General features: G+C 40.8%; 2 protein-coding genes and 1 pseudogene across 3 annotated transcripts in view; all 3 read right to left on the minus strand.

Annotated features, from left to right (window-relative positions):
* Window positions 1-14,087, minus strand: part of stk31 (serine/threonine kinase 31) — an 85,885-nt gene extending 71,798 nt beyond the window's left edge. The window contains exons 1-3 of the mRNA XM_080206879.1: window positions 14,048-14,087; window positions 9,405-9,466; window positions 2,241-2,339 (exon numbers count right to left, since the gene is read on the minus strand). Coding sequence (XP_080063005.1) covers window positions 2,241-2,339; window positions 9,405-9,466; window positions 14,048-14,087 — 201 coding nt within the window. The remainder of the gene's footprint in view (window positions 1-2,240; window positions 2,340-9,404; window positions 9,467-14,047) is intronic.
* A 7,464-nt stretch (window positions 14,088-21,551) lies between these two features.
* Window positions 21,552-27,908, minus strand: part of LOC145360827 (protein FAM221A-like) — a 37,858-nt gene continuing 31,501 nt past the window's right edge. For both annotated transcript variants that reach the window (XM_080216324.1, XM_080216316.1), the window contains 2 exons: window positions 25,040-25,125; window positions 21,552-21,778 (listed from right to left, as the gene is read on the minus strand). In XM_080216324.1, coding sequence (XP_080072450.1) covers window positions 21,674-21,778; window positions 25,040-25,125 — 191 coding nt within the window. In that variant the 3' untranslated portion in view covers window positions 21,552-21,673. The remainder of the gene's footprint in view (window positions 21,779-25,039; window positions 25,126-27,908) is intronic.
* Window positions 22,533-22,675, minus strand: LOC145362267 (U2 spliceosomal RNA; annotated as a pseudogene).

Consider the following 27,908-nt stretch of genomic DNA (forward strand, 5'->3'; position numbering starts at 1 on the left):
GGCCCAGTAAGCCACTCAGTTCAAGGGCAATTAGGGATGGGCAACAAATGCTGGCCTTGCCTGTGACACCTACATCCCATGAAAAATTAAAGAAAATTAAAACAGCACTGCCGTCTCCCATTGTACCTTCACTTCCATGTGCTACTTTATAACAACTCAGCTTTTTCAAAAATCACACTGCTGCTGCTGTTATCTTCCAATCACTGTCCTCTTTCCAGTGACCTTACAATAACAGGCTCATTGAGAGTTGGACTAATTTGAGGATGTGCTGTCAGATTTGATTTAAGCTAAAGATGGATTACTTTTGCCTTCATATTGGTCAAGTCTTTGAAAACTGAGAAGCCATGATTGAGAATTCCTGCTCCACATTACCTACCATGGGACAGAATTAACTGTTATATTTTAAAATGCATGCTAATTAGGAAAAGTCAGCCATAGGTTTATTAGAAGGTCGATGAGGGTAATGCTGTTTGTGGTGTACATGGACTTCCAAATGGCACTCAATAGAATCAAACAACAGACTTGAGAACAGAATAAAAAGGGACAGGTAGCAATGCAGATACAAAATTGGTCGAGTTATAGGAAGCAGACATTATTGGTCAATGGATATTTTTCAGGCTGGAGGAAGCCCTGTGGTGGTGTTCCCTAGGGATCAGTGTTGGCGACCCTTGCTTTTCTAGATATACATTATTGATCTAGATCTTGGTATGCAGGGGACAATTTCAAAGTCAGTGGATGATACTTGTAAACATTGTAAACTTTGAGGAGGACAGCACAGAACTTCAAAAGGACATAGACAAGTTGGGGGAGTGGGCAGATTGGTGGCAGTTAAAACACAATACAGAGAAATGTGAGGTGTTTCATTTTGGTAGGAGGAACATGGAAGGATAATACAAAATAAGGGGTACAATTTTAAAGGGTGTGGGGAAGCAGAGGGACCTGGGTACATAAAACATTGAAGGTGACAGGACAGACAGAGACAGAGAGAGAGAGAGAGAGAGAGAGAGAGAGAGAGAGAGAGAGAGAGAGAGAGAGAGAGAGAGAGAGAGAGAGAGAGAGAGAGAGAGAGAGAGAGAGAGAGAGAGAGAGAGAGAGAGAGAGAGAGAGAGAGAGAGAGAGAGAGAGAGAGAGAGAGAGAGAGAGAGAGAGAGAGGAGAGAGAGAGAGCAGTTAATGAGGCTTTACTAATAATTGTTAAGACATCAGCTGGACTAGCATATACAGTTCTGGGCACCACATTTTAGGAAGGATGTGAACGTATTAGAGAATGTGTAGGAAAGGTTTACAAAAATAGTTCCAGGGTTGAGAAACTCGAGTTTATGAAGATAGATTGGAGAAGTTGGGACTGTTATCCTTGGAGAGAAGATGAAGGTGAAATTTGATAGAGGTGCTCAAAATCCTGGAGACGATAGATCGGAAGAAACTGTTCCCAATCATAAAACGCTCACGAACAAGACGGTACAGAATGATATGTAAAAGAAGCAATGTAATGCAAGTGGTGCAGGTCTGGAACACACTTCATGGAAGTGTGGTTTAGGCACGTTCCATTGAGGCAGTCACGAGGACATTAGATGTGTACAAAGTTGTGGAAAAAAGGCAAGCACATTTGGAGACTGGTGCCAACATGATGGACTGAATGGCCACCTTCTGCACAGTAATTATTCTGTGATCAAAAGACAGTGTTCCAGGATAAGCACAGCCAAGTTTTAACAAAGGACAATACAGTTTGTTTTATGTTATGATCCTAGCGATACACCTTTTTTGAAAGAGTAAATCTTCAGAAGTGCATGTACTATGAAATTTAAGTCTTTTTCCTCATTAAAAAATCCTTAAAATTATCACCCTGCATCGTCAACACTTGTTCCACATTATTCCCATGCACTAATCTTTGTCTAGTCTGCAAATTTGCAAACTGTTCCCATGACAACTTCATCCAGATCACTGACACAATGAACAGCACAGGTTTTAATACTGATCTACAAGCAACCAGTCCCTGTGCAGAACAAAGGCCATTAATAGGAACTGTTTGCTGAGATCAATTAGCACACACTAACTCAAAAATCTGTGCTATATTTATAATAAAATGAAACAGATTCGGTGCCATGTTGCTGCACCTTTGTGAGCTAAGCTTTGTGCTTTCCTCACCTGGATCATCCTATTATAAAGTATAGGGAAGGGGGATAAGTTCATAAACAGCCTTTAGCTATGCCTTCATTCAATTCATTTTAATTAGTAAAATACCTTCTCAGGAGCAGGATCTCCAAATACTTTGGCAGCAAACGGGCAAATTTCTGTCAAAGTAGTCGATATCTTAAGGAGTTCTTCAATTAATTCAATAGTCTGGATGTGAAGCATACACAAGATTTAAATTTAACAATATTTTAACAGTTTGGAATTCAGGTTGAAGGCCACACTGTGCATGAGATTTAAATATAGGATTCAATATGTAATAGAGGTTGAAAACTACATCACGCAAAATACTTCTCACCAGCTAACATCTACTATTTCTAAGATAACCTCCATGCCCATAGTCACGTCCAGTACTAAGATAGCTTGAGGCTGAATGATATAAATTTCCTCCTTTCTCTCCCTTTATTGGGCAGCTGAAGATTTTTTTTCATTGAAAAACACATCCCAATTTGTTGCATTTACAGCCACTGCCATTTTTACACCAGTTTGTGTGTTGTGCCATGTCCACCTTGGATAAGTGAGGCTTTGCATTACAATATTTAAATCAGATACCTAGTGCAATTGCAAATCTGATTTGAATATAAAGATTGCTGGCCAGGTTCCTCAGGGCTCAAGAATTTCAGCAGCTAAACAGGGAATGGCTGCACAGGGTCTAGGCTTTTTAGAGCACAGCTTGTGAGCAAGAAAGTGTTCCCCCAACCATGACATCTGCATCTGCCAGTTGCCATGGTCTGCTGAGAGCCCTTACTCTCCATTCTAATAGTCAGAGCCACCGCCACCCCGCCCCCCCCGCGCCCCCCCCCGCCCCCACCACCCCCCGCGCCCCCCCCGCCGCCCCCCCGCGCCCCCCCGCCGCCCCCCGCGCCCCCCCCGCCACCCCCCCCCGCCACCCCCCCCCCCCGCCCCCGCCCACCCCACCCCGCCCCCTGTCCTCTATCAACATCCAATCTTTCCCAATATTCAGAAACATTTCCAACATTCCCCAGCTGTGGCCTTATACCACTGAGTTCCCACTTGTTAGCCTGTTAATCTGGCCAGAAGCCAGACAAAGGAAATAGAATTGACACCACCACCCCCCCCTCCCCACCCATCCACCATCTAAAACAACAAATCAATACTGGGGCTATCACTGATACTGATATTGGGCCCAGAAATTTCCATTTGCAAAATTAGAGCTTGGTCACTTAGTAAAGAACAAAAACAAAAGAACAATGAAAAAAAACAGCCCGGGAAAACAGGTCCTTCGGCCCAACGAGTCCGCGTCGCCATTTTAATATTACCAGTCCCCCCCTCCACCCATGACCCTTATCTATTGTTTTTATGGCAATCCACATTGAGGGAAACTAATTTAGGGACAATTTATTACTTCCAATCAGCCTAATAGCACATCTTTGGGGTGAGAGGAAACTGGAGCACCTGGAGAAAACCCATGCAAGCGCGGGGAGAATGCGCAAACCCCCACAGACACTGGCCCAAATCCATGTGTCTGCACAGCAATCAGTGATAGTCACTGAGCTGTCGTGTTGCCCAGCATCTGGTCCAGTTTAAGCGTACACAAACGACATGAAGCCCTAGGCCAATCTCGAACATTCAGAGTAGCCCAAGTACGACCCATCGCATGTATGCCCCTCATTGGGCAACAGTTGATGGAATTAGTATGCCAAAGGCAGGTTCGGACATGGAGGGACATGTGATGGGGCAGGTAGTTGCACAGTGGAGATCCTGCACCTCCCTCCCTTCTGCCCAAAGCCAATTAAGACCCCCAAGTGGCCACGAACGGGCATCGCCCATTGTCACTGCTCATCAATTCAACCAAATTGTGAGGTTTGCCTGCAGCCTTCCAGGGAGGTTCAAAGGTGCTGCGCCCAATCAAGGGAGCCAGCGTCAGAAAACAGGGGCCCCACGCAAAGCCATATCCCTGCTGAGCCCCCTCCTTGGCCGTCACTCTGACAGCAGCTCTGAGGAGTGGGATTTCCGCCCAGCATCTTGTTTAATTCCGTGCTAGCCAAGAATCCAATTACTTCGGAATTGCATAGGGTCTCCTATGGAAGGCAGCATGAGGTCCCCACCAGTGGATGGGATCCACGATGCCACAACTAAATTTCTTCCAAATGTTAATTTACATTTTGCAGTCAGTTATTTTATTGGATCTATTAATCTTTTCAAAATAAACATTTTATGTCTGCACTGAGTTCAATACTAAACAAACTCATTCAGCTATCATCCACTAATACCAATGACAAACAGATTAGAAAGTCAACACAAATACAGTTGGGAATGATTAATAAAATACTGTCAATTAATTATAAATGGGACCGAGAGGTTACGTGCTTCCAATTTAGAGTCTCACGAGTTTCCTGTAAACGACGTAGGCTATTTGGAGATTAACCGTTATGGACCAGTCTCAAGTATTTCCCAGCTACTCAGTAACAGAATAGTTTCAAATCTACTAAACTACTTACGTTTATACAATACCTTTTACATGAAAATACATTGCAAAGCATTTCAATAAAGTGCGGTAGGAACACCAAGCTTTCCTTCAGTGTAATGAGATCAATAACATCAACCAGAAACTTTGCTAGCACATTGAAAAGTCAGCACCTCAGACAATGCACATTTCCCACTACTATGCTCAAGTGCAAAGTTAGATTATGATCCATGAGCCTCAGGCTCTCAACTTCCAATTTAGTAAAGAATATAACTAAATCCAGCCAAATTTACAGTTAGAAGATACAGAAAAGCCCTGCAGCTGCTGGAAACTTGGAAACCTCAGCAGGTCACACAATAGGGTAACAAATAGAAAACGTTAATGCTTCAGGTGCAATGTACATGATAAAATGCATCTTAAGGAGATATCTTAAGAGTCTTCCATGTGTTCATTGTATATCATACTTAATCTAGCCATCAATTATAATTCTTCCTTCACTAATTGCATTCTCACCTTCAAGTCAAAAGATCGTGGGTTCAAGTCCCACTCCAGAGATTATAATTAGTGCAATACTGAATAGTGAGGTTCTGCAATGTTGGAAGTGTTTTTTTTGCATGAGACATCAAGCTGACAGACCCGTCAAAAAGTGCTTCAAAATGTACTTCATTGGCTTTTTTGTGGCACCCAGTGGAAATTGGTATAGAAATGCACATTCTCTTTTACTCACAAAGAGCAAATTGAAGGTTTATTTGTTAAACTTTATTTACTTGTTACCCTGTGGATGAAAGTATTGTTAGCATAAGCATAAGGAACAAAGAAAAGAAAGTGGGTAGCAGTATTAGTTCAAGACACTGACATGCAAGGATTTAAGTATCAAACTGGTCCAAACAATCACTTTTGATTAAACTGAAGATGAGCGAAGGAATAATCTGTCATTGGGCCTGGTTCCTTGTTAATCTTATACCGTGCACAGGAATCTTAAGTAACATTTGACAAGTGTGTTTTAACAATGGAATTGTAACTACAGAAAAGAGAATGATTCAAAATGGACTGACAGGGAAAATATTTTTGGTGAGAAATGAAGGGGTGCTTTTGCTATCTGTTACATGTTTGGTCAAATTATTCTGACCCCAATGAAAGAAGGAAGCATAGCATAACCTGGCTCTGGTAATGAAGTAGAACAATTACAAATACTAAAACAAAAACATTATGGAAAATAAGCAAAAAAAATTAAGCTTATTGTAAGAACTGAAATGGTAAAGGTCCAGGATAGGGTATTCAAAATGAAAAACAAAAATCCTACCCTGAATGGAAAGTAGCAAATGAAGCCACTCTGTTCAATAAAGGACAGAGGCAGAAAACAGGAAACAATGCCATTTAACTTAACATCTGTATTGGGGAAGTATTAAAAAAAAATCATTAAAGAGTCTGTAGCTGGGCCATTAAAAAACCTCAAGATAATCATGAAGCGTCAGTGAGGTTTTGTGAAAGGGAAATCATGTTCAACTAATTTATTGCAGTTCTTTGGCAGAATAATATGCATTCTGGGTGAAGGGGAGCCTGTAGACATAATGCATTTGGATTTCTAGAAAGCATTTGATTAGGTGCCACATCAAAGGTTACTGTGGAAAATAGAAGCTTGTGGTGTGGGGATGCAGTTTGTAACATACTGGCCTGAACAGAAGATTGGCTGGCAGAAAACAAGAGTATGCATAAATCAGTATTCATCCACTTGTCGGGATGTGATGAGTGGAGTCCTGCAGGAGTCTGTGCTGAGACCTCAACCTTTTACAATTTACACGAATGACTTCAATGAGGGGAACAAAGGTGTGGCAGCTAAATCTTTAGGTAGGAAAAGATAGGTAGGAAATTACATTGTGAAGACGATAGTTTGCAGATAGATTGGTTGAGACACTGGGCAAAAATCTGGCTGATGGAGTATAATGTGGGAAAATGTGAAGTTATTTACCATGGCATGAAGAATAAAAACGCAGATTATTTAAATGGAGAACAGCCACAGAATTCCAAGGTGCAAAGAGACCTGGGTATTCTTATGCATAAATCACAAAAAATTATTATGTGATATAATAAATAATTAAGACTAATAGAATGCAAGCTTTAATTTTGAGAGGAATTGAACGCAAGAATGTTATGCTTCAGTTATACAAAGCATTGCAAGATCACATCACAAATATAATTCTGATCTCCTTCAGAAATGTAAATTCATTGGGAACAGTTCATTAGACTGATGCCGGGAATGAGCCTATTGATTTATGAGGATAGGTTGGACAGGCTGAGTTTGCTTTCAATGGAGTTTAGGAAAGTGAAGGGTAACTTGATCAAAATAGAAGATTCTGAATGGCCTTGACAAGATGGACAAGGAAAGGGTGTTTTCCCTTGTGGGCGAGTCCAGAATAGGAATCACCTTTTTATGACAGATGAGGAGAATTTATTTCACTTCAGCTTTTGGAACTCTCCACTTAAAGTTGTGGAAACAGAGGGCCTGATTTTACCATCAAGTTGCGACCGTTTTCAGGTGTGAAAAATTAGTGAAGTCAGGTGTGAGGTGAATAGTGCAATCCACGCCTCTGTGCGATTCCCCTTTTACCAAGTGTGGTCAAACGGGCCATCTAAAATGGCGATTTGTAAAGCACTCTGGGACAATTGAGCAAGAACTAAACCGAGAGGTTGCAGTTTAAAGACAGAGACAAACAGGCTGCAACCCTGACAAGTGAATAAACAGGATATGGGTCATTTCCAGGATGAAAGGGACTTTACAGTCACACTGGCTTGTTTCATCTCCACGACGAAAGAGACTTTCTGGTCACACTGGGTTGTGTACCAGACATAAGGGCAGCGATCAGTCTGGGTGGATGGAGGGATGAGGGTCAGTAACGCTGTAGGGCTGGGGCAATGTCTGTGGTGGCCAGGGAGAGGCATTATCCGGCCTGGGAGGGATGTGCTGGGGACCCTCATGCTATCATTTCTTTTCTGTGCGCAGTTGGAGGCACCAATCGGAGCTGCAGGATTTAGGGTGTGCTATGCCCTGCCCACAGGCTTCTACAGCGCAATTCGGAATCGCTGCTATTTTTTCAGGCAGAGTGAATATGGGGGTGCCTGAGGACGGGTCTAAAAGGTCGAATCCGAAACACTCCCAGTTTCAAGTCCATCCAGCACTTAGAATCAAAATGATAAAATAGGGCCCAGAATCACTGAACATTTTTAAAGGCAGAGGTAGATAGATTCTTGTTATACAAGAATCTATCAGAGTGGATAGGAATGTGAGATTCGAAACAAACAGATCAGCCATGATCTTATTGAATGGCAAGCAACCATGAGGGGCCAAACAGTCAACTTATGCTCTGATTGTGAATGTTCATAAACAAATAAAAAAAAATACAATTTTGCCACAACAATGAAAATTACACTAACAAGGAATGATAGAGTTCAAATACATTCTAGTTTCAAAAAGCACCTTAAATGCTGGAAGTCCACAGACAAAGGGAAGAAATTTAAGGTGGAGTACTACCAGGAATTTGCTGTATTTAACTGAACAGTTTTATATTGAGACTACAGAACCTTGGTACAGAATAGCAGTGGTGAATATTAGAGATTTTATGGAAGGCAAGGCAGGTAAATAACCTGAACCTTGATGACTCCCAGGTGTGAGAAAAAAAGAATGGAGGAACAAAACCACTTATAAATGGGATTAAAGAGGAAATAGCAGAATGTGTGTCACCACTTTTAACATTTAAGCAGACTCAAATTGGGAGTGGATGACATTATTCGTGAAAGATAATAGAAATTACTAGGATTAATGACCAAGAGATAAGGAGGAAGATATTTGCGTGCAGCCCTACATAGCCGAACAGTATAAAGATAGAAGCAAAATAATGCAGATGCTAGAATCTGAAATAAAATCAAAAAATTGCTGAAAAACCCAGGAAGTCTGGAAGCATCTGTTGACAAAAAAAGAGAATTTATAATGTATTTATTTTGTACAAACAGGCTTTTTCCTCAAATTAGAGTTCTCAGGATAGCTGGACATCCATTTGCTTGGAACAACAGTGCAAGAAGGACAAGTCTGATCATTTTGAATTTCAGAGAAAATAGGCCGCCTTAACTGCTTGTAATTGAATTGTTGTACAAGAATATTAATGTCTACTAAAACTTGTTTATTACCACTCACGCCTGAATCACATGGAAGCTATTACTGCAGGGCTAACAACCCTTTATGACTGCAATCCACCAAGAGATGGCCAGGTTTTAAATTAAAGGAACCAAGATGTGCGAGTAAGTAAATATGGCAGCATAAGTAGAGTTGACCGCTAGTGTAAATCCGATTCCTTGATTTTGTAAAATACAAAAGCAAAGAGACTGTGCTGAACTTGTTCTGAACGCTAATTAACTACAGCCAATGTGCAACTCTGAGCTGAATATTAAAGTAAGCATAATGAATCAGCGGGAACAGAACAGCATAGATTCATTAGAAAGTTATAAGGAATGCCGGGTTATGACTGTGAAGAGAGTCTTGACAAGTTAAATGGTGCATAATTTAAAAAAAAACCACAATGGGCAGCAAACAAGAGCAAGATGAGACTAAGCAGCCCATGAACAAAAACACTGTGCAGGTCTGTTGCCATGACGTAACACTGAATGACTAATCTGAAATGGAGCTTTTGAGTTGCATAAACTACTGTGTTCCAATACTATATACATACAACGCAGAAATCCAAAATAGAAAACCCACATTTTGATGAACATTTAAGAAACTGAATGTGAATTACCTGACCCCAAAAGGTAATTGGGTCTTCAATGTGACTTCCCATTACATCTTCAACTTTTAATACTGGAAATTACAAACATTTGACATTACCAAAAAAGCACATTTCTTCAATATTCAAAATTTTATACAGTGTGAATTACAGACACTAAAATAAATCAATTCAGTTAAAGAGTTCTGTTGCTGACTTTATGTTTTAGTTTGGCATGAAACAGGTTTCAGGTTACTTGAGAAACCAGGTGATGCTGTGGGTTAGTGTGCAGTCATTCCAGTGCTGGTTCCCAAGTTTAAATCCAATATATCCTAATGGGATACAAGCTACTTTACTGCTACAGCAGGATAGCAAGTGATCAATAAATTTAGTAATATAACTTTGGTTATGTTACATCTGTCATTTTCTTTGCTGCACAGGGATGTGGACTGCGGTCATCATTGGGGAGAGGGAAGGCGATTTCAGATTTCACTTAACAGATCATAATTTTGGGTGGAGAGAAGTTATGTGGTCAGGGTTCGGGCATGCCTTTTTCTGTTTTGGTACCAGTTGGCTAGCATATTTTCAGCATTATGCATTTTCACTACAGTCTTCAGATTGTTATTAAATCTTGCAGTCACCTTCCTGATAGTTTTTAAATCTTCTCTTATTCTTTTAAGAACTTCCACTGCCTCAGTTAAATCGCTGTCTTAAGATGAAAAGCAAAGTACGTTGATGATCTGAAATGAAAATCTAAGACCTGTAGAAACCCAGCAGGTCTGACATCTGTGGATGGAGAAATGGAGTTGCCAGAATCTGTTAACTCTTGTTCCTCTCGCCACAGATGCTGCCAAATCTGTGGAGTTTTTTTTCCAGCACTTCCCGCTTTCAATTCTTCATCTGAGATTTTCTTATTAAGTATTATAGAGTTATTTATGATGGCACAATGATAGGTAGGAAAGTAAGTTGCAAAGTGAACATAAGGAGGCTATAAAGGGATATAGGTTAAGTGAGTGAATAGAGAGGATGAGGGAAATTGTGAAATTGTTTATTATGGCACGAAGAATAAAAAAAGCACATTATTAAATTAGTGACAATATGCAGAACTCAGGTTGAGGGCTCTGGATGTCCTAGTACATGAATCACAAAAAGCTGCTATGCAGCTACAGCAATGAATAAGGAAAGCTAATAGAATGTTTTTTTTTTGCAAAGGGAATTGAATACAAAAGTAGGAAGGTTATGCTTCAGTCACACAGAGCGCTAACGAGATCACATTCTGAATACTGTGTATAGTATTGGTCACCATATTCAAGAAAAGATAAAAATGCGATGGAAGCAGTTCCGAGGTTTACTAAACTAATACCAGGAGTTGATTTATTAGTGTCACAAGTAGGCTTACATTAACACTGCATTGAAGTTACTGTGAAAATCCCCTAGTCGCACACTCTGGCACTTGTTGGGTACACTGAGGGAGAATTTAGCATAGCCAACATACCTAACCAGCACATCTTTCAGACTGTGGGAAGAAACCGGAGATCCGGAAGAAACCCATGCAGACAGGGAAAACATGCAAACTCCACAAAGACAGTGACCAAGCCAGAAATTGAACCTGGGTCCCTGGTGCTTAAGAGGCAGCAGTGCTAACCATTGTGCCACCATGCTGCCTAATAAGCATGAGGTGAAAGATTATCAGGGATAGGTGGTTATAATCAGGTCAGCCACAATCTTATCGAATAGTAGAGCTGTCTCAAGGGGCCAAGTGGCCTACTCTAGCTCCTAATTCGTATGCAAACCTCAATTATCTACTGTTTCTCCCTTTCCTATTAAAAGGGTTAGAATCAAAGAATGGTTACAGCTCAGAAGGCAGCCGTTCGGTCCATTCTGTCTGTGTCATGTATCTGCAAGAGCAAATCTGCTAATCTCAATCCCCCATTTCCCTGCGTTTTCTTTTTTCTCGGCTTTATCCAATTCCCTTTTAAAAGCAACAATTGAATCTGCATCCACCACACACAGCGCATTTCAGATCCTACCTGCTCATTGGGTAAATGTTTTCCCTCATGTCAGCTGGGGCTCTTTTGCCATTTGCCTTAAGTTAGTGTCCTCTGATTGTTGACCATTACTTCTCCCTATCTGTTCAGACCCATCATGACTGAACATCTCTATCAAATCTCCTTTCAATCATCTCATCATCGAGGAGTACGCCAGCTCTCCAATCTATTCCTGTAGCTGAAGTTTCACAATGAAAGCATTCTTGTTTAAAAAAAAAGTTTTGCACCCTAACACCCTCACATCCTTCCCAAAATGCAGTGACCAGGATTGGACAATACTCTAGCTGAGGTCAAACAAATGTTTTGATAACTTTCTTCCTGTTGTCCTCTCAAAGCCCAGGATCCCATGAGCTTTATCAACCACTTCTACACACATACTTCAAGGTCCTGGAGCTCTTGCAACCTCTTTGAAATTAAGATCTTTATTTATTTTTTATTGCCTTTCCTTGTGCTTCCAACTAAAATGTTTCACTTCACACTTCTCTGCATCAAGTTTCATCTGCCACATGTCTGTCCAATCCACCAAATTTTCTATGCCCTCTTGAAGTCTATCATAATGCTACTCATAGAATTTCCAAGTTGTGGGACAGACACAAATTTTGAAATTGTGCCCTATCCACACTAGGTTATTAATATCAATCACAAAATCCAATGGTTCTTATACTGATCCCTCAGGAACATCACTGCACATCTTCCTCCAGTGCGAAACGCATCAGTTCACCATTATTTCTAGTTATCACCCAGCAAGTTTGGATCCATTCTGTCACTGTCCTTTCTGTTCCATGAGCTTCAACTTGCTGACAAGGCTATTTAGTTTTTTTCTTACAAAATACTACACAGGAAATGTCAAACCCCCCGCCCCCACACCCACCTGTCTATTAGCTGCTAGCTGATCAAAAACTAATTTCCAGAATTCTCCCTTTATTAAGAACAAATGCAATAGGAACTGCAGCCTGCTCCATCATTCAGTAAGATCAATGTTAATCTTCCACTTTATCTCCACCTTCTTGCACTAATCCTATATCATTTAGGGCTCAAAATCTATCAATCTCAGTCTTAAATGTAGTTTATGATGGAGCATCCCAGCTCTCTGGGGTATAGAATTTCAGAGATTCACAACATGTTGAGCAAAACATCTCTCAGCCTACTCAATCTACAATAAAAGTTGCTATGGGAATTGGAAAAATCCCAGTATTATTGTAGTGAGTGTTTTTTTTTGACGCTCATCTAAGATCTACATTTGAATATGATGACCCATTCTAGTTTTGATGATATCTGTCCCAACAATACTCAAATCTCCTTCATGACCTGAGTGAGGAAATTCAGTGACAGAGTGAAAATAGGTCTACATTGTGCGCCCCTTGGAGGTATAAGTTTGAATCCCACTTCAGGCACATAGCATTTAACATATATTGAAATAAGGAGGAAATGGTTCCTTCCCCAGTCATGACACAGCATGAAATATTTATCTAGATCACACAACTTGGAAGATAAAAATTGACAACTGTTACTGTAATTACTGCTTTGTTTTTGAAGTGAAAATATAAACAAATTCCATTATTTGAAATCCCCCTGCGTACGAAGATGAATAAGAAAGAATCAATGGACTCGCCAAGTATCTGGATTGTTAAAAATCATTTCTGTTAACATTCTATACACAAAACTTTGCATAATTCAATCATTTTTCTCTTAGTGGAAGAGACCGAGTATCTCTCGATAGAAAATGAAGTCTAAAAGTTGCACTAAACAGAAAATGCTGGAAATGGATAGGAAGGCAGTTGGCATAGGAGACAGAAAGCCAGTTTGTTTCAGGTGATTCTTTGCAACATTTTAGTTCAATAGTTTTTGGCTAATAGTGTAGTTTTCATTGCAGTTAGCCAATCAATGATTTATGTTCATGAGCTGACTAAAAAAATAAGTGCTTGTTCAGGGCAAGAAACAGGAACAGCAACAAATGAAACTACAGCCATCAAGAATTTAAAGCCCGTTATACAAAGAGTCCAGTCATCCTACATTAGGTGCCTTTCCAGTGACCACATTTATCCAGTTTGCATGCCCCCACCATACTATCAATGGCTCCAAACCACATATCAATTCCCAAGTGTTTGTTCTAAATAGGAAAAGAGTATCCAATTATCATAAATAAACATTTAGCAATTTAAAATAAATAATCACTATTTTTAATCCTCTGTTTAATTAAACTGATAATATGACAACAACAAGCAAAATTAATCAAAGTTATACACATTAATTGATTACATCACACAAGGCAGACAACTTAACTGATTAAGAATAGATAATGCACTTGCCCTGCTGCTACTGTAATTTCCAATTCCACCAACTGGATGCTTTTCCCATAACAGAAACAAAAGATAACAAGAGTGTAGAAGTTGCACTAGTTCAACATCTAAATGCCCTCTTGAAAACTGGAATACAAACTGGTCTCTAAGCATTCATACATAGCAGTATGTAAAGTTACCCAACAGTGGCCCTTGTCTTGCTCTCCTCTTCCCCGTGCCTCTGTTAAATGTTGTAATAATCAAGTAGAATTTGTGTTTACCTCTTTGGAAACATAGAAAATAAACAGAATAAATTTATAAATAAGTAGATAAATCACAACTTATGCACCTATTTTTTCAGAAGTATTCACTTCCTTTCTGTCATCCATCTTGACATTTGCTAGAAAAGAAAGTGGAATAGTATTATTATATGTTTACATGAAAATATTCATCACCCCAAGCATTCTGCATCAATCAGACAGCTGAGCTTGTCAGGAGTACACAAGTAGGACCACATTGTTTCCTCTTCTGTGAGGAACACCCGGCTACAGTACCAAGCATTAACCCACAACATCAACTTTGGATCAAGAATCTCAAACTATTTTGAAGGGGGGAACGTGTTTTTTTAATTTGTCATATAGGATATCCCAGGATGTGTTTCATTCAACAGCATTAGTTAGTAAACACTGATTCACTGCAATGTTGAAGTTACCACATAGCCGTGTTCATTGCAGAGTCAAACCAGCTCAAAATATATCCAGGGCTGAGAATTTGAATATCTTTAAAATTAACCAAAGATTTTGTATGTACTCATAGGGTGGAAATTCCAAATAGCACTTTCAAAGCATTTGTTTAATAGCTGTGTGGAAAGGTTTATGTGCATGTAACGCATGGGTGCCTAAGGAAATTTGAATGAGCCAATGGATTGCAATGTATAGACTGGTAGGAAACTATTCTGTCATCAAACCATACATCCAACATCAAAAGGTCTCTTTAAAAGGAACTACAAACAACTTTGTTTTAAGCAAAAGTATTCATTAAAAGACTACTAATGAAATAACTGGAACCAGCAAAAAACTCAATTTTACCCAAAGTGTTGAGATATATACCAATAAAAGAAACTATTCTCCATCACCCAACACTTTCCCCTCATACAAAATTTTCAACCTGTTTTTTGTAGTTTCATCCAAATGTTACATTATGACCCCAGTAACCAGATCCATGCAATATATCAACACAGTACTGGAAAAAGATGATACTCGTAAACAAAGTAAGACTAAGTGTAATGCAAATGGAAAAACGTTTTCAAAACAAAATTAAAGAAATACTTTTCTCAAAACTTGTTCTAGCTTCACCAATCACCCCACCCCCTATTAACCCCCTTTTCTTAACCATTGCAACTTCATATTTTGATAACGCAAGAAAAATCAGAAAGTTACCACATTTAGAGTTACAAGAATAAGTTTACAGCCCATATTCAAATAGATATTTGGACCTCACTCTGCATTCAGCCATTCAGGGCAGCAGTCCAGGAAACCACGTTCATGACCAATCCTTCAAATTCTGAAGGCCCAGCCAAATACTTGCTCAGAATAGTTACCGGAGAGTAAGGGCTGTCCGCAACAGACTGGCACAACCAAATACAAAATACTTCTGCCTGTGGTCCACTTACAGATTTTCTATTAAGAAGCACGTCGGCCAGTAATGCTTAACCTCAGTCTATAGAATTAGAGAAACATATCATCCGAAGGTCCGTTACAGACATGCCTCTCTCCCTCCCCTACTCAGCAAACAGTCCGTTGATAAAATTCCTCCAAGACTGACCTTCCTCTGCTCCTTTCCAGATCAGACTGCCCCTCACATGTCTAAAGCGAGCTGCCTCTACTCTGACTTGTGAGGCTGCTCCCTGTAGAAATATAACTATGCCAAGAACCCTGCCTGTCTCATTCTAATCCTCACATAAGCACCAAGTTATCTACTGGTACAAAAAAAATTGTTGTATGTCGAGCACGTGTTTTACTGTGGCGGCCAACAAGGGCGGGTCTTCAAAAGTCCGACAATCAAATCCCATTTCACCTGCAAAACAGCATTTTTTTTAATAAATGAGGTCGAAAATCAATCATCGGTACATCCCCAAAGACTCTCAATTGCAGAAAGTTTTGCATTTCTTGTCAGCATAGTTATATTGCTTTTAAAATGTTGGAAAATAACAAGCTTCAACCTGCGCGGAGCTCCTATCCAGACCCTGTGATCTGTACTGGAAGGGCGGAATCAGTAAGGTGTGTTGTGACCACTCTCCGCAGTGTCACATCCTGTCCTCATACACTGCACCCTGCAACGTGGAGGGAAACCTAACAAGATGCTACAACACGAGGGAGAGCACCTCCTGCACGTGAGCAAAGGCAATGCTAAAGCGCTAGCCATGCTTTTTAAAGGGTGCCTTCTAATTCATTTTATTTATCACTTGGCGCCACGCAGACCTTTAGTTTTGAGATGCAAAGAAAAACCTGGTATTAGAGGTATAAATTAAATAATGTTAGGATTTAAATGTTTATTTTAATCCTTCCACCACATCTCTGGCTAGGCCAGCATTTGTTGCCCATCCCTAATTGCCCTTAAACCCCAAAAATCGCATTATGATTTAATGTTTTAAGTTTCCTTTTGACTTTTTTGTTCGGGCTGTCCCCCCTCTTGGGAAGCTGCCACTTCTAATTTGTCCCTAAGTTAATTTGAGTTTGTTTATTTAGTTGGTATTGAAATACATCCCTAATTGCCCTTCAACTAAGTGCTAGGCCATTTCGGAGGGCAATTAAGAGTCAGCAACCTTGATGTGATCTGGAGTCATGTGTAGGCCAGACAGGGTAAAGAAGGCAGATTTCCTTCCCAGAAGGATATTAGTGAACTGGATGAGTTTTTCATTACAATTGATAATAGTTTCATGGTCACCAGACTTGCTTTCAATTCCAAATTCGTCACCTGAATTTAAATTCCACCAACTGCAGTAGTGGGATTTGGACCCATGTCCCTGAGCACTAACCTGAGCTTCTTGACTGAGTCCAGTGGCATTACCAGTAAACAACCAGCTTCCATCACTACTATCAAAATTCTCATCAGAAATACATGGGGTTATTTTTAATACGACATTTTGCAGATGCTACCAAAAAAACTTTGAAAAGCATCAAAATGTACAGGCCTACTCCATCTTGTGTTATTTATTAACATTTGCTTTTTTAAAAATAAATGAATGCATTGACAGCTGAGCTCTTCCGGGAAGACCCTGCAGTTCAGTCTTTATAATTCTTGCACCTACCTCCATTGTTCACGACAATTTTTCTCTCTGAGATGGAATACTTCCCACTGGCCTGGATGGGTGCAGCTCCAACAACACTCAAGAAGCTTGACATCATCCAGTTCAAAGCAGCCTGCTTGATTAGCACTACATCCACAAACATCCACGATCACCGATGCTCAGTAGCAGTACTATGTACTATCTATAAGATGCATTGCAACAATTCACCAAAGATTCTTAGACTGACCCTTCCAAACCCATTAATATTTCCATATAGAAGGAAAAGGCAGCAGATAAATGGAAACACCATCACCTGCAATTTCTTTGTCCGAATGTAATTTAAGTTTGTTTGCTTGGTTCGACCCGAAAGAACAACCCGAAAGACCCCCCCTCCAAGCCACTCACCATCCTTACTTGGAAATATATTGCCATTCCTTCGCAGTTGTTGAGTCAAAATCCTGGAATTCCCTCCCTCGTAGCATTGTGGGTCAACCCATGGCACATGGACGGTGGCAATTTCAGAAGGCAGCTTCACCACGAACTTCTCAAGGGCAACTAGGGATGGGCAATAAACGCTGGCCTGTGATGCCCACGTCCCATGAATGAATAAAAAAATTACTCCTCCTAACTGAAGGGCATTGCCACTTGATGCCTCCAGTAGCTCCTGAGTCCCTTTTTCTGTGTTTTCCAATGATAAAACTAATTCAATGCATTGTTAAAATCCAGGTTGGGTTCTGCCAATGGCTTCTTTTGAGTAGTCAGGTTATTTATGCTGCATACTAATCTGTCTCACAACATTTTGTTTAGAGGTGGTGCAAATTTGTAATGTTCTGCTACTTTTCGTAACCTGGCCAGAAATTCAGATAGGTTCCTCAGGGGTTCTCCCTGCCGTGTTAAAGTGGTACCTCAGGAGCATAACAGAGGACTTTGGGCCGCAGTGGTTTTTGACCAAGTGTACTAGCTCATTAAAACAATGAGTCGGGACCATTTGGGTTGGTCAGACATTCTATCACACTGAATGTTGGGGCCCCACGTGCCTTCAACAAAATTACTTATTGTTTATCTATTTCAATATTGTTAGCACAGTAGAAGTAACACATGCATTCTGTATATTGGGCCCAGCCTTCCCCACTGATATCATAGCATTCAAGCTTCCCAAAAAGAGGCCTTTTCTTACCAGAGAGGAGTGGCTTGTTCTTGACTATGGAGGTTGTCCAGAGAGGAAAAAAATGTGTTTACTCCTTGTCACTAATGTAATAATTCCACCAAGGTTAGTCTTTCATCACCAAAAACCCTTCAATGATAATACAAGAAAGAGCCACACACACAGTTTACAGCATGCAAGTCAATACCCAGGGGCCTACAGAATACTGGTCCAGGTTGAAGTAATGTGTTTTAATCGCCCACTGCTCACTTCCCAATGGGCAAGCCTCCATTCACTCAATAAGGGAGTTTGTACCCCACAAAGCCCACAGGGAGATTGATTGATGATCCCTGTGCCCTTCGTAGCCATATAACAACACCCTTCACCCGTTATCCACTTTATGAGCTGAATCTATAAGCCCTATTATAAGAATTGGAAGCCATTGACTAGCTCATAAACTCCAAATATACAAATTGATTCTTTAAATGTGCTCTGTAAACAATGTCAAGGATTGCAGCCAAGACCTCATAAAACTCCTTTGACAAAGGGTCATCTGGACTCGAAATATCAGCTCTTTTCTCTCCTCTCAGATGCTGCCAGATCTGCTGAGATTTTCCAACATTTTCTCTTTTGGTTTCAGATTCCAGCATCTGCAGTATTTTGCTTTTATCTCATAAAACTCCAAGTAAATAAACAGACATCAGAACTGCTATCTCAACAGATGTTTGGACAGAATACATAAAAGCAATGAGAAAAGATTAAATATTTACACTGCTTTGTCACAGTAGGCTGTCCTTTCAAATACACTCTACCTTTTTATCTAATAGTGAACTTTAACTCAGCTGAACTTTTCTACATTTACAATATTAATATTTTACTTGGCAGAAATATAGAATCCCTACAGTGCAGAAGACGCCATTCAGCCCATTGAGTCTACACTGACTTTCTGAGAGAGTATTGCACCCAGGCCTCCCCTCAACTTATCCCCATAACCCCGCTCATTTGCCATGGCTAATCCACCTAACTGACACATCTTTGGACTTTGGGAGGAAACCAGAGTACCCAGAGGAAACCCAGGCAGACACAGGTGCAAATGATACAGTCACTTAAGTCTGGACTTGAACCTGAGTCTCTGGCGGTGTATGGCACTGTGCTGGCCAGTTGACAGAAGTAACAATTTGGCAAGTGTATTGTTCAAGGAGTATTTACATCTTCCAATCACAGTACTAGCTTGGCTCACCTTATTGAACATGGATACCATAACTCACCTTGTGCAACACAGATATAAGTCATGCTACAACATTTCCTGATGAACTGTCAAGGAAGCAAAACCATTTTATACACCGTTTAAACTCTTTCCATTTCTAATCCATGTTTCCCATCTCCATGCAGCTAGTGGAATGTCCCACAGCTGCTGAAGTCTAGTCACAACAATGAAAATTAAAGAACTTACCTTGGACGGGCGCTCAAGGAGCCCACAACATTGTCAATTGTATCCTTCATGGTAGGGGCAGGTGTCAGAGCTTCCTCTTTCCCTACCCTTGAGAAAATGGTTGAGGGCTGGAATGGAGGTGGACCCCTGGCCATCCCGCTCAGCAGCCAGTTTTTTTCTGGTTCAACTTCCATTTAGTCCTGACTGAGACCATGAAAATCTGACCCTGGATCTTAAAACACATAATTCAGACTTCCATGTTTGGCTGCAGAGGTGTCTTTAGTGCCATTTTTGGCAAGATGTTAAGCCAACCGTTTTGCTCAGGTGGAGCTCTTTTCCAATGCTCTCTGACTGCTGTTCCATCCTCCACCATCCGTGAATTCCAATTCATTCAAAACGCTACTGTCTCTATTCCATGCTGCATAAGTCCCACTCATCCTCATGTCCTTTAGACCTATATTGGTTCCCAGTCAGCCAATGTTTTAAAAATTCCTTTTTGACTTAACTGACCCTATCCTCCAACTGCTCTCCCCACAGACTCTCCAGTCTTCTGATACAGAGCTCGAGTGTATCCCACCAAACCCCATCCTTGTCTGTTGAGGATATACAGCTCTAAGCAAACCAAGTGAGTCCTTGGAGAGCACCCAATGGATGCTGTAGATAGTGGAGAGCAGGGATGCTGGTGGCAAAACTTTGGTTAGCGGCTCAGTTTCACAGTGGTTAGCACTGCTGCCTCACAGCACCAGGGACCTGGGTTCAATTTTGGCCTTGGATCACTGTCTGTGTGGAGTTTGCACATTCTCTCCATGTCTGCAAGGGTTTCCTCCAGATACTCTGCGGGTTAAGTTGATTGGCTATGCTAAATTGACCCTGGTGTCAGGGGATTAGCAGGGTAAATATGTGAGGTTATGGGAATAAGGCTTGGATGGGATTGTGGTTGGTGCAGACTTGATGGGCAGAATGACCTCCTTCTGCACTGTGGGGATTCTATGGGATTTGCCCCATCAATTGTTAGTGGTAGCTTTGGCTGCACAAGCACCTTGCCCTGTAGTTCACTGCCGCTCCATCCCTTGAAGGCCCTTCTTAAAGATCCTTTTTAAAGCAAGCTGTCTGTCACCTCCCTGTAACCTCTTGCCTTGTCAATTTTTTTGTTGCAACTCTGTGAGATGCTTTGGTGCAGTTTTTCTACGTTGAGGGTGCTATATGTTTGCATGTTGATTTGAAAAAAAAATTCAAAGAGCAGGGTGGTTCTAGTATCTCAGTCAACATCTATCCCTCAACAGACATCACCAAAACAATTTGGTCACATACTACATTGCAGTTTGTGGGGTTTTGTGGTTGCAAATTGGCCACTGCATGTATCTCAAAATAATGCAGACTGCTCTCGAAAATTAATTGACTGATGAAATATTTTGGGACATTCTGGGCTGAGAAAGGAACTAAGTGAATGCAAGTTCTTGCTTTTAATTATGCAAATATAAAACTACAGATAATCACAATCTGAAACAAAAACAGAAAATGCTGAGAACCTTCAGCAGGTCAGCTGGTAACTGGAGAGAACAGATCAGTCAATGATTCAAATCCCGCTTCAAAATACTCCCTTCTGTTTTAACTTTGAATTTTGTCCAAATATTTTAATTATTATTTCCTATCCATAATATCCCCAGCTGTAAGAGAAAGGATGATTCTCCTGTTGCTATCCAATAAGGATGCGTCTCTGTTACTGAATGTGAATGAGGCTCACAGTTCAAATACCTTTTTTACAGTTCGAAAAACAGCACCTTGGCAATTCTTTGGACACATTTTTTATCCTGAATATACTTGTTACTACAAAGATTTTTATAGTAAAAATACATAAAAAGTACTTTTTCTCAGGAACAAATTTGCAGAAGTTTCAAAACAATTTACAGTTTTTATGACAAAGATGTTTATTTGTACCAGAATGATATCAAAGATACATGTGTTGGTGAAATTGAGTTAACCGTTTTTTGAATCAAACTGATGACAATGCAATGTGAAGTCCAAGTAGAGTGGGTTAGCCACATTAATGATGTGTTTGATGTATTTAACAAGTGGGAAGGTAAATTTAAATGCACCTATGTTCTTTGAATTATCGTTTTTTTGGTTCTCTTGAGGGTTTTGGCATTTGGGAAGTTTCACCTTTAGATGCAGGATATTTTTTCTGTCCCTTAGCAGCAGCCTTCTCCATCTTGAGCTGAAATATAGGATTATGCATTAACTATCATAATAAATGTAATATTGCAACAACAATGGATAAAATTATTTCACATTAACGCATTCCACCCACAATCATCTAAAATTTAAAGTTAAAGTTTATTTATTAGTCACAAGAAAGGCTTACATTAACACTGCAATGAAGTTACTATGAAATTCCCCTAGTCGCCACATTCCGATGCCTGTTCAGGCCAATGCACCTAACCAGCACGTCTTTCAGACTCTGGGAGGAAACCGGAGCATCCAGACGAAACCCATGCAGAGATGGGGAGAACGTGCAAACTCCACACAGACAGTGACGCAAGCCAGGAATCGAACCTGGGTCCCTGGCGCTGTGAGGCCGCAGTGCTAACCACTGTGCTACCCATAAAAAAATCTAGTCATATTATTTATTACAAATTATTGCCTTATCTAAATTTTGACAGGCAATATTATTTATTATCTTCACTTTACAAACTTACTCACTTGACTTGTACCTTTGCCATGCACCTGCAAGAAACTTTTTAGCACTTTCTACTTAGTCTAAAGTTGTAGGTGCAACATCTATTTTTAAAAACTTTTTTATGTACTTTATTCCAATTCAATCCAATCAAATCAAATCCAATTCAGAGTTCCAACAAGTTGGGACATTCCCAATCCAAGCTGACAAGACAGAGCTCTCACCTCCTGTCTTGGGTTTGATCTACATGATCCAAGCTGATTGGAGTAGGTGTAGCTCCTCCTCCAAGGCTTGATCTAATTTGCATCTTAGCCAAAAGGCCGAGATGCCGCTTTAAAAAAATTGCTTCAAACGAAGCTAAAATGTAACCTAATGACTTCAAACAAGTGCAGCATGTCGATACTACACTTGATCTTAGCCAAAAGGCCGAGAAGCAACTCAAGCCATCCAGTCCCAGTAGCATCATCTGTATTACTTTTCATCTTTGGATATATTAAATAATTCTGCTTAGCTCTTTTAGCTCCAAATGACACAAAGTTCCTTTTTCAGTGATTATTGCATGGTTTTAGTTAGACATAAATTAGGCATATTTAGGAATTGGCCACTTAAAGTTTGCTTCCCATCCAGCTTCAATTTTGAGTAGCCGGAAGTTTATGGGCAAGAAGGGGTTGGTATTCTTCTTTCAAAAGCCCCCTTTTCACATCAGACAACTCCTTCCCCAATGCTTCCCCCCCAGTGGCTGTTGCTTTCCACCTTGGGGTCTACCTCCCATCCCTGCATGAGCTTCACCACCCATCCCTTTATCCAGTCCTAGACTCTGGAACTGAGAATCTGGTGGCTGCTTGTAGCCCTGGCTTCTGCTGCCCCTGTGAGGAGTGAAAATCATATCTCCAGTGCTGTGGAACTGCTGTGATTGGCAAGGATGCATTTCCCACTGCTACTTTGGGTGACGGTATGGGAAACTCTGCATTCAAAAAATCCTGCCTCTTGGTTTCTCATCTGTTTCCAAGCCAACTATGAGCTCATGTTTACCATTAGAGTCACCTTCCTTATCTTTGATTCCATTTCTACTTAATTTCTGAGCATCCAACTTTCTTTCTGGTCAACATGCTAGATGTCTCCCCCTCTCTTTTTCAGTTCTGGGCAGTACACCTTAGAAAGAATATATTGGCTTCAATGAAGTGCAATATAGATTTACTCAAATTTACTAGAAAATCAATCAACACCACATGCTCAGCATCAACTCCTTTGTACTTACACACTACCAGTTTCTCTCTTTTCTCTTTCTCCTTTTTGCCTAGTGGTTCCAGGATCAAAGCTGGTATCAGATCCCTTTCCCATTCCCCCCAAACAGACATCACCTGCGTTGGACCCCTTCCCACCACCCCCCCCAGCCACCATTGCCTGGCCATGTCCCTTCTCCCCTGGAGACCACACTCACCTTTATGCCCCTTGGGATCGCGACACATCTGGGTGGACCTGTTATAAACCTTGCATTATCACGTCGGTGAGATTTGAAAGTATGGTGAGTTGGGAATAAATGGTGGGGGGTGGTTAATGATATTTAAATTTATTTTAAAACATTAAAGTGAGGGTCTCACCCTTTGTGGATTTAAACCTGATTACATCGCTGGTGAGGGAAGGTGAAAATCAGAAATCACCTATCTTGCTGGTGAGATTCCCGATTTTCAGGTTTCACTGGATTTTGAGCGCCCATCGCCATTTCCACGGATGGGTAAAGAGGGCTCAGGATTGCCCCACCCCATCACCCCCATGAATAATTTGAAAAGAAAGTTGCACAAGTATTTCAGGATGAGAAGCTTACAGGATTATAGATTATAAAAAAGGATGTGAGGCTTTCAAACAGCCAGTACAAGTACAACAGACCAAATGGCCTCTTTCTGTGCTATAATTTTCTAAGATTCTCTAAGGTTTGGGCAGGAAGATTGGTTTTGTTCTTGATAATACACTCCATCCTTATGAGCCTGATTCTGACCTACTAAGGGTCAGAAAAGCACCCAATTTTAGATGGTACTTCTGTAGGTAATTAAGAAGCATAGTGAGGCTGCTGATCATAATCCCTGATGACCTAGTTGTCCAAGTAAGGATACATAAAGATAATATAACCCAAGTTGTCCTGCACAATAGATAAGTCATCAATGAAAGCTCTAGATGACAAGAAGACTAAACTTTCAATAACACTCCTGGATTGTAACAATAAAGCTTTTAGATCCATGGTTATCAGCAAATCCTTTGACGTTTTAAAAATATGAATCCACATAATCTTTTCACATTTCAGGGGCCTTATGTTGAAGATTGGATGGGCTTTTTCTGACTTTTTAGCAAAGCAGATTATAAGAACAGGTGTAGACCATTTGATCCTAAAGGTTAGTTAAATTTTGATGAATTCCTGTTTCAATATCAATTTCCTTGTGATGTCCTCTATGTTGTGCTCTTTCTCTACTGCAAATACTGATGCAGAGTAATTATTTAACATGATCCCCATTTCTTATTTTAATTTATATCATCATCATCCATTTTTGAGGGACTCACATTGCTCTTAACCACTGTCTTATTTCCCAATTGTAGAAGTTTTGTGTTAATTTTATTATCCCTTATAGGTTCCTTTTCATACTCCCGTTTTATAGCCCTTGCTGTTTGTTAACCTAAGCTGTTCTTTGTTTCCCTCTAATAAAAGAATACATCTTCCTTTTTGAAAAAGCTATTTCAGAAAGTGATATTGCTATTCAATGAAATACATCATAAGTTCTTTTTGTATTTACTACACTGATGTGACCATACCCGTTCTTGGTAACGGCTTTCAAAGTAAGCCATGTCTCGTTCCTCAGCTGTGGGAAGGTGAGCGAATCGACTTAAACCATAAACATCTGCAAAAATAACAGGAAGTTTTTCAGTACAATTATTCATTGCAAATTAAATAATCTATTCATATTGTTGAATGTATTAGAGATTTTATACTACATATAAATATTTGAGTATCTTCTCCTGGTACAAAATTATACTAATTTGAAAGCCGCAAACATATTTCCACTCAAGATTTGAATTTTGGGGGGAAAAAGAAATGATAGAATTATAGGTGCTCTGAAATATTTGTTACAGATTGTTGTGTGTGGCAATATAATTTAATATATAGAACTAGGAATTTACTCTGGATTGAGTGGGAGTAAACTAGAGCAATATTTTTGTTTCCCAAGTATGTGCTATTATATTTTGATGTATTAAAAGATTTTTATGTCTTTTTGCGGGTAACTATCTATATATTGACATCTCAAAAATGTTGTGCCATGTGCTTTATTTCTCCTTTTTTTCCAACAGTTCACCCAGCAATTTATTATAGTCATGCTTCGCAAGAACACAAGAGGAACATCTGTCTGAGTTATCGACTTATAACTGTGTGGACAACAGTCTGAAAACAAATGGCAATGAAATGATTTATAATTGTGAATTTTAGCATTTTAATATGTATACTAACATCAAGGCCTGGCAACTGTGTGGCTTATGTAGGCAGAGTAGTGGTGGTGGTGCAGGGGGTGGGGAGTTGGACAGATGTGGTGGGAATGCAACTGGAATTATGGGCGAGATAACATTTTGAACAGAATGTCCAACTTGCTGTCAAGTTTTATTTGCCCTTCGGCCCTGGTAGAGTGACTTCCTGGCAGGCGAACTGATCGACAGGCTAGACTTCTAGCTGGGAAGGAAGCATTGTGGAGAAAATCCTGGGACTAGGCAAATGTGATCCACAACCCTGAGAGCAAGGTTGGCCCAAGCCTGCAAGGAATGGGCATGCGTGATGCTAGATCATGGAATATGGCAGGGGTGGAGATGGGTATGGTTTCCAAACATAGGGGCCTTTAAATGAAGGTGGGGATTTGAGTACAATCTCTGCACTTCTTAGCCCATGAGCAGTACTACAAAGTCGCTTTAGCTGTGGGTATCATTTACATAATCTCAGACCTCAGGGTTTCCTAAGGCCTGGGAAATCCGGTAGCTGTATAGCCTGCAAAGCAGGTTCAATAAGAGGTTACCAACTCCATTAACATGTTTAATTTCTCAACTTGCCTCCATAAAAACTGGAATTGAACTGGTTGGGTTCGGAGTTCAGAATTTTCACATTTCACCCCTACTTGCTCTCAGCCCATCCTTTTTTTGTATACTTAAATTCCTTCTCTAAAGTATTAGTTTGGCTTAGTTAGTTGCATTCTTGATGCTGGGTCAAAATGTTTTGAGTACCAAAACAAAATTGGACTACAAAATCTAATTGGCAATACTGCAATACTGAGGTGAAAAGTAAAATAATTTGCCTTCTCAATATCTTATCACATCTTCAGGACATTGAAAAATACTGCAGATTCAATTAATTACTTCTGAAATCACCAGGAGGCAATTTTCCCGAAAGTGCTGAATTGGCAGGAAAACTGGTGTAGATCACGATGTGTTTTCATTGCAATTTCAGACCCAAATCTCCCCACTCTGTGCAATGCAAAGGTCACAATCGTGAATATCATTTAAAGCTCAGGGGATGGGGCCTATTCACGCCAAAGAGCCTGAAATGGCAGGATGAGCAGGAACCTGCGCATGCGCACATCGCTGGGAAATCGCTGAAAAGACCTCCCAGCATCCAGATCACTGCCATCCAACCCCCAAAGACATCGCTAGCTTCATTGCTGACCCACAACACCCCCACAGACATCGCTGGCTCCCACAACCTTCCCCACTGACATCGCTGGCCCCCTTCCCCCATACAGACATCACTGGCCCCCTCCCCCATACATACATCACTGCCTCCCCATCTCCCCCAACACACAGATATAACTGCCTGCTCACCCAATGCCCCCATGGATCTGAATAATGTGGGTACCCAATCCCTCCATCCTTTGAGCATACTGTCCTCACTGCTGCCCTGCAGAGAACTTGCGTTGTGCTGACATGCACAGCCCCAGCTTGTGATCATTCCCTCTCTTGAATGGGAGCCTGGAGTATTGCATCCTCCCTGGACACAGCAGCCTATTGAATGGCAGCCAATCAGCACCCCAAGGGATGCATGACACTCATCTGAATGCAGCCTTCAAAATCTCTCACAGTATTTGTTGCCAACTGGCCCTTGACTGGCCACACTCACTGCACCTGCTGTCCCCTAATGATCCAGAGCTGTATATAAACTGCAGGAATGGACACACAGCCAGTCATACCACAAAGATGTCTGCGTGCAAACCAGCACCCAGATTCACAGAGGCCGCCCAGGGTACCTGCTAGATACCATGGAGGAAGGGCGTGAGCAGATCTACCCTGGCCGAGGTCCTCACCCAAGAGGTGCGTCTGGCACGGCATTGTGGGAAGAGGTGGCAGAAGCGGTGAATGCCAGGAGCCTGACACCGTGCTCTAGCCAGCAGTGTCGGAAAAAAGTGTATGACCTTCTTCGAGCAGCAACGGTGAGTGAGCATCCCACTTTGAACCCCGCACATGCTTGGCACGGATCTCAAACCTTGTTTAGACACCTGAAGGACATGCAACAAGTTTCCCTCCTCCCAGAAACAGAATCTAACCCCTTCCCCTCACCTCTCAATGAGCGCCCTTCAGAGGTGACCGCTTTCCGCGAAACTGCCAGCACAACGCCCGAAGCACAGGCGTGCATTGTGCACCATGCACTGTA

Source organism: Carcharhinus amblyrhynchos, chromosome 2 (genome assembly GCF_965287045.1).
Source record: "Carcharhinus amblyrhynchos chromosome 2, sCarAmb.v2.hapA, whole genome shotgun sequence".
Classification (NCBI taxonomy): domain Eukaryota; kingdom Metazoa; phylum Chordata; class Chondrichthyes; order Carcharhiniformes; family Carcharhinidae; genus Carcharhinus; species Carcharhinus amblyrhynchos.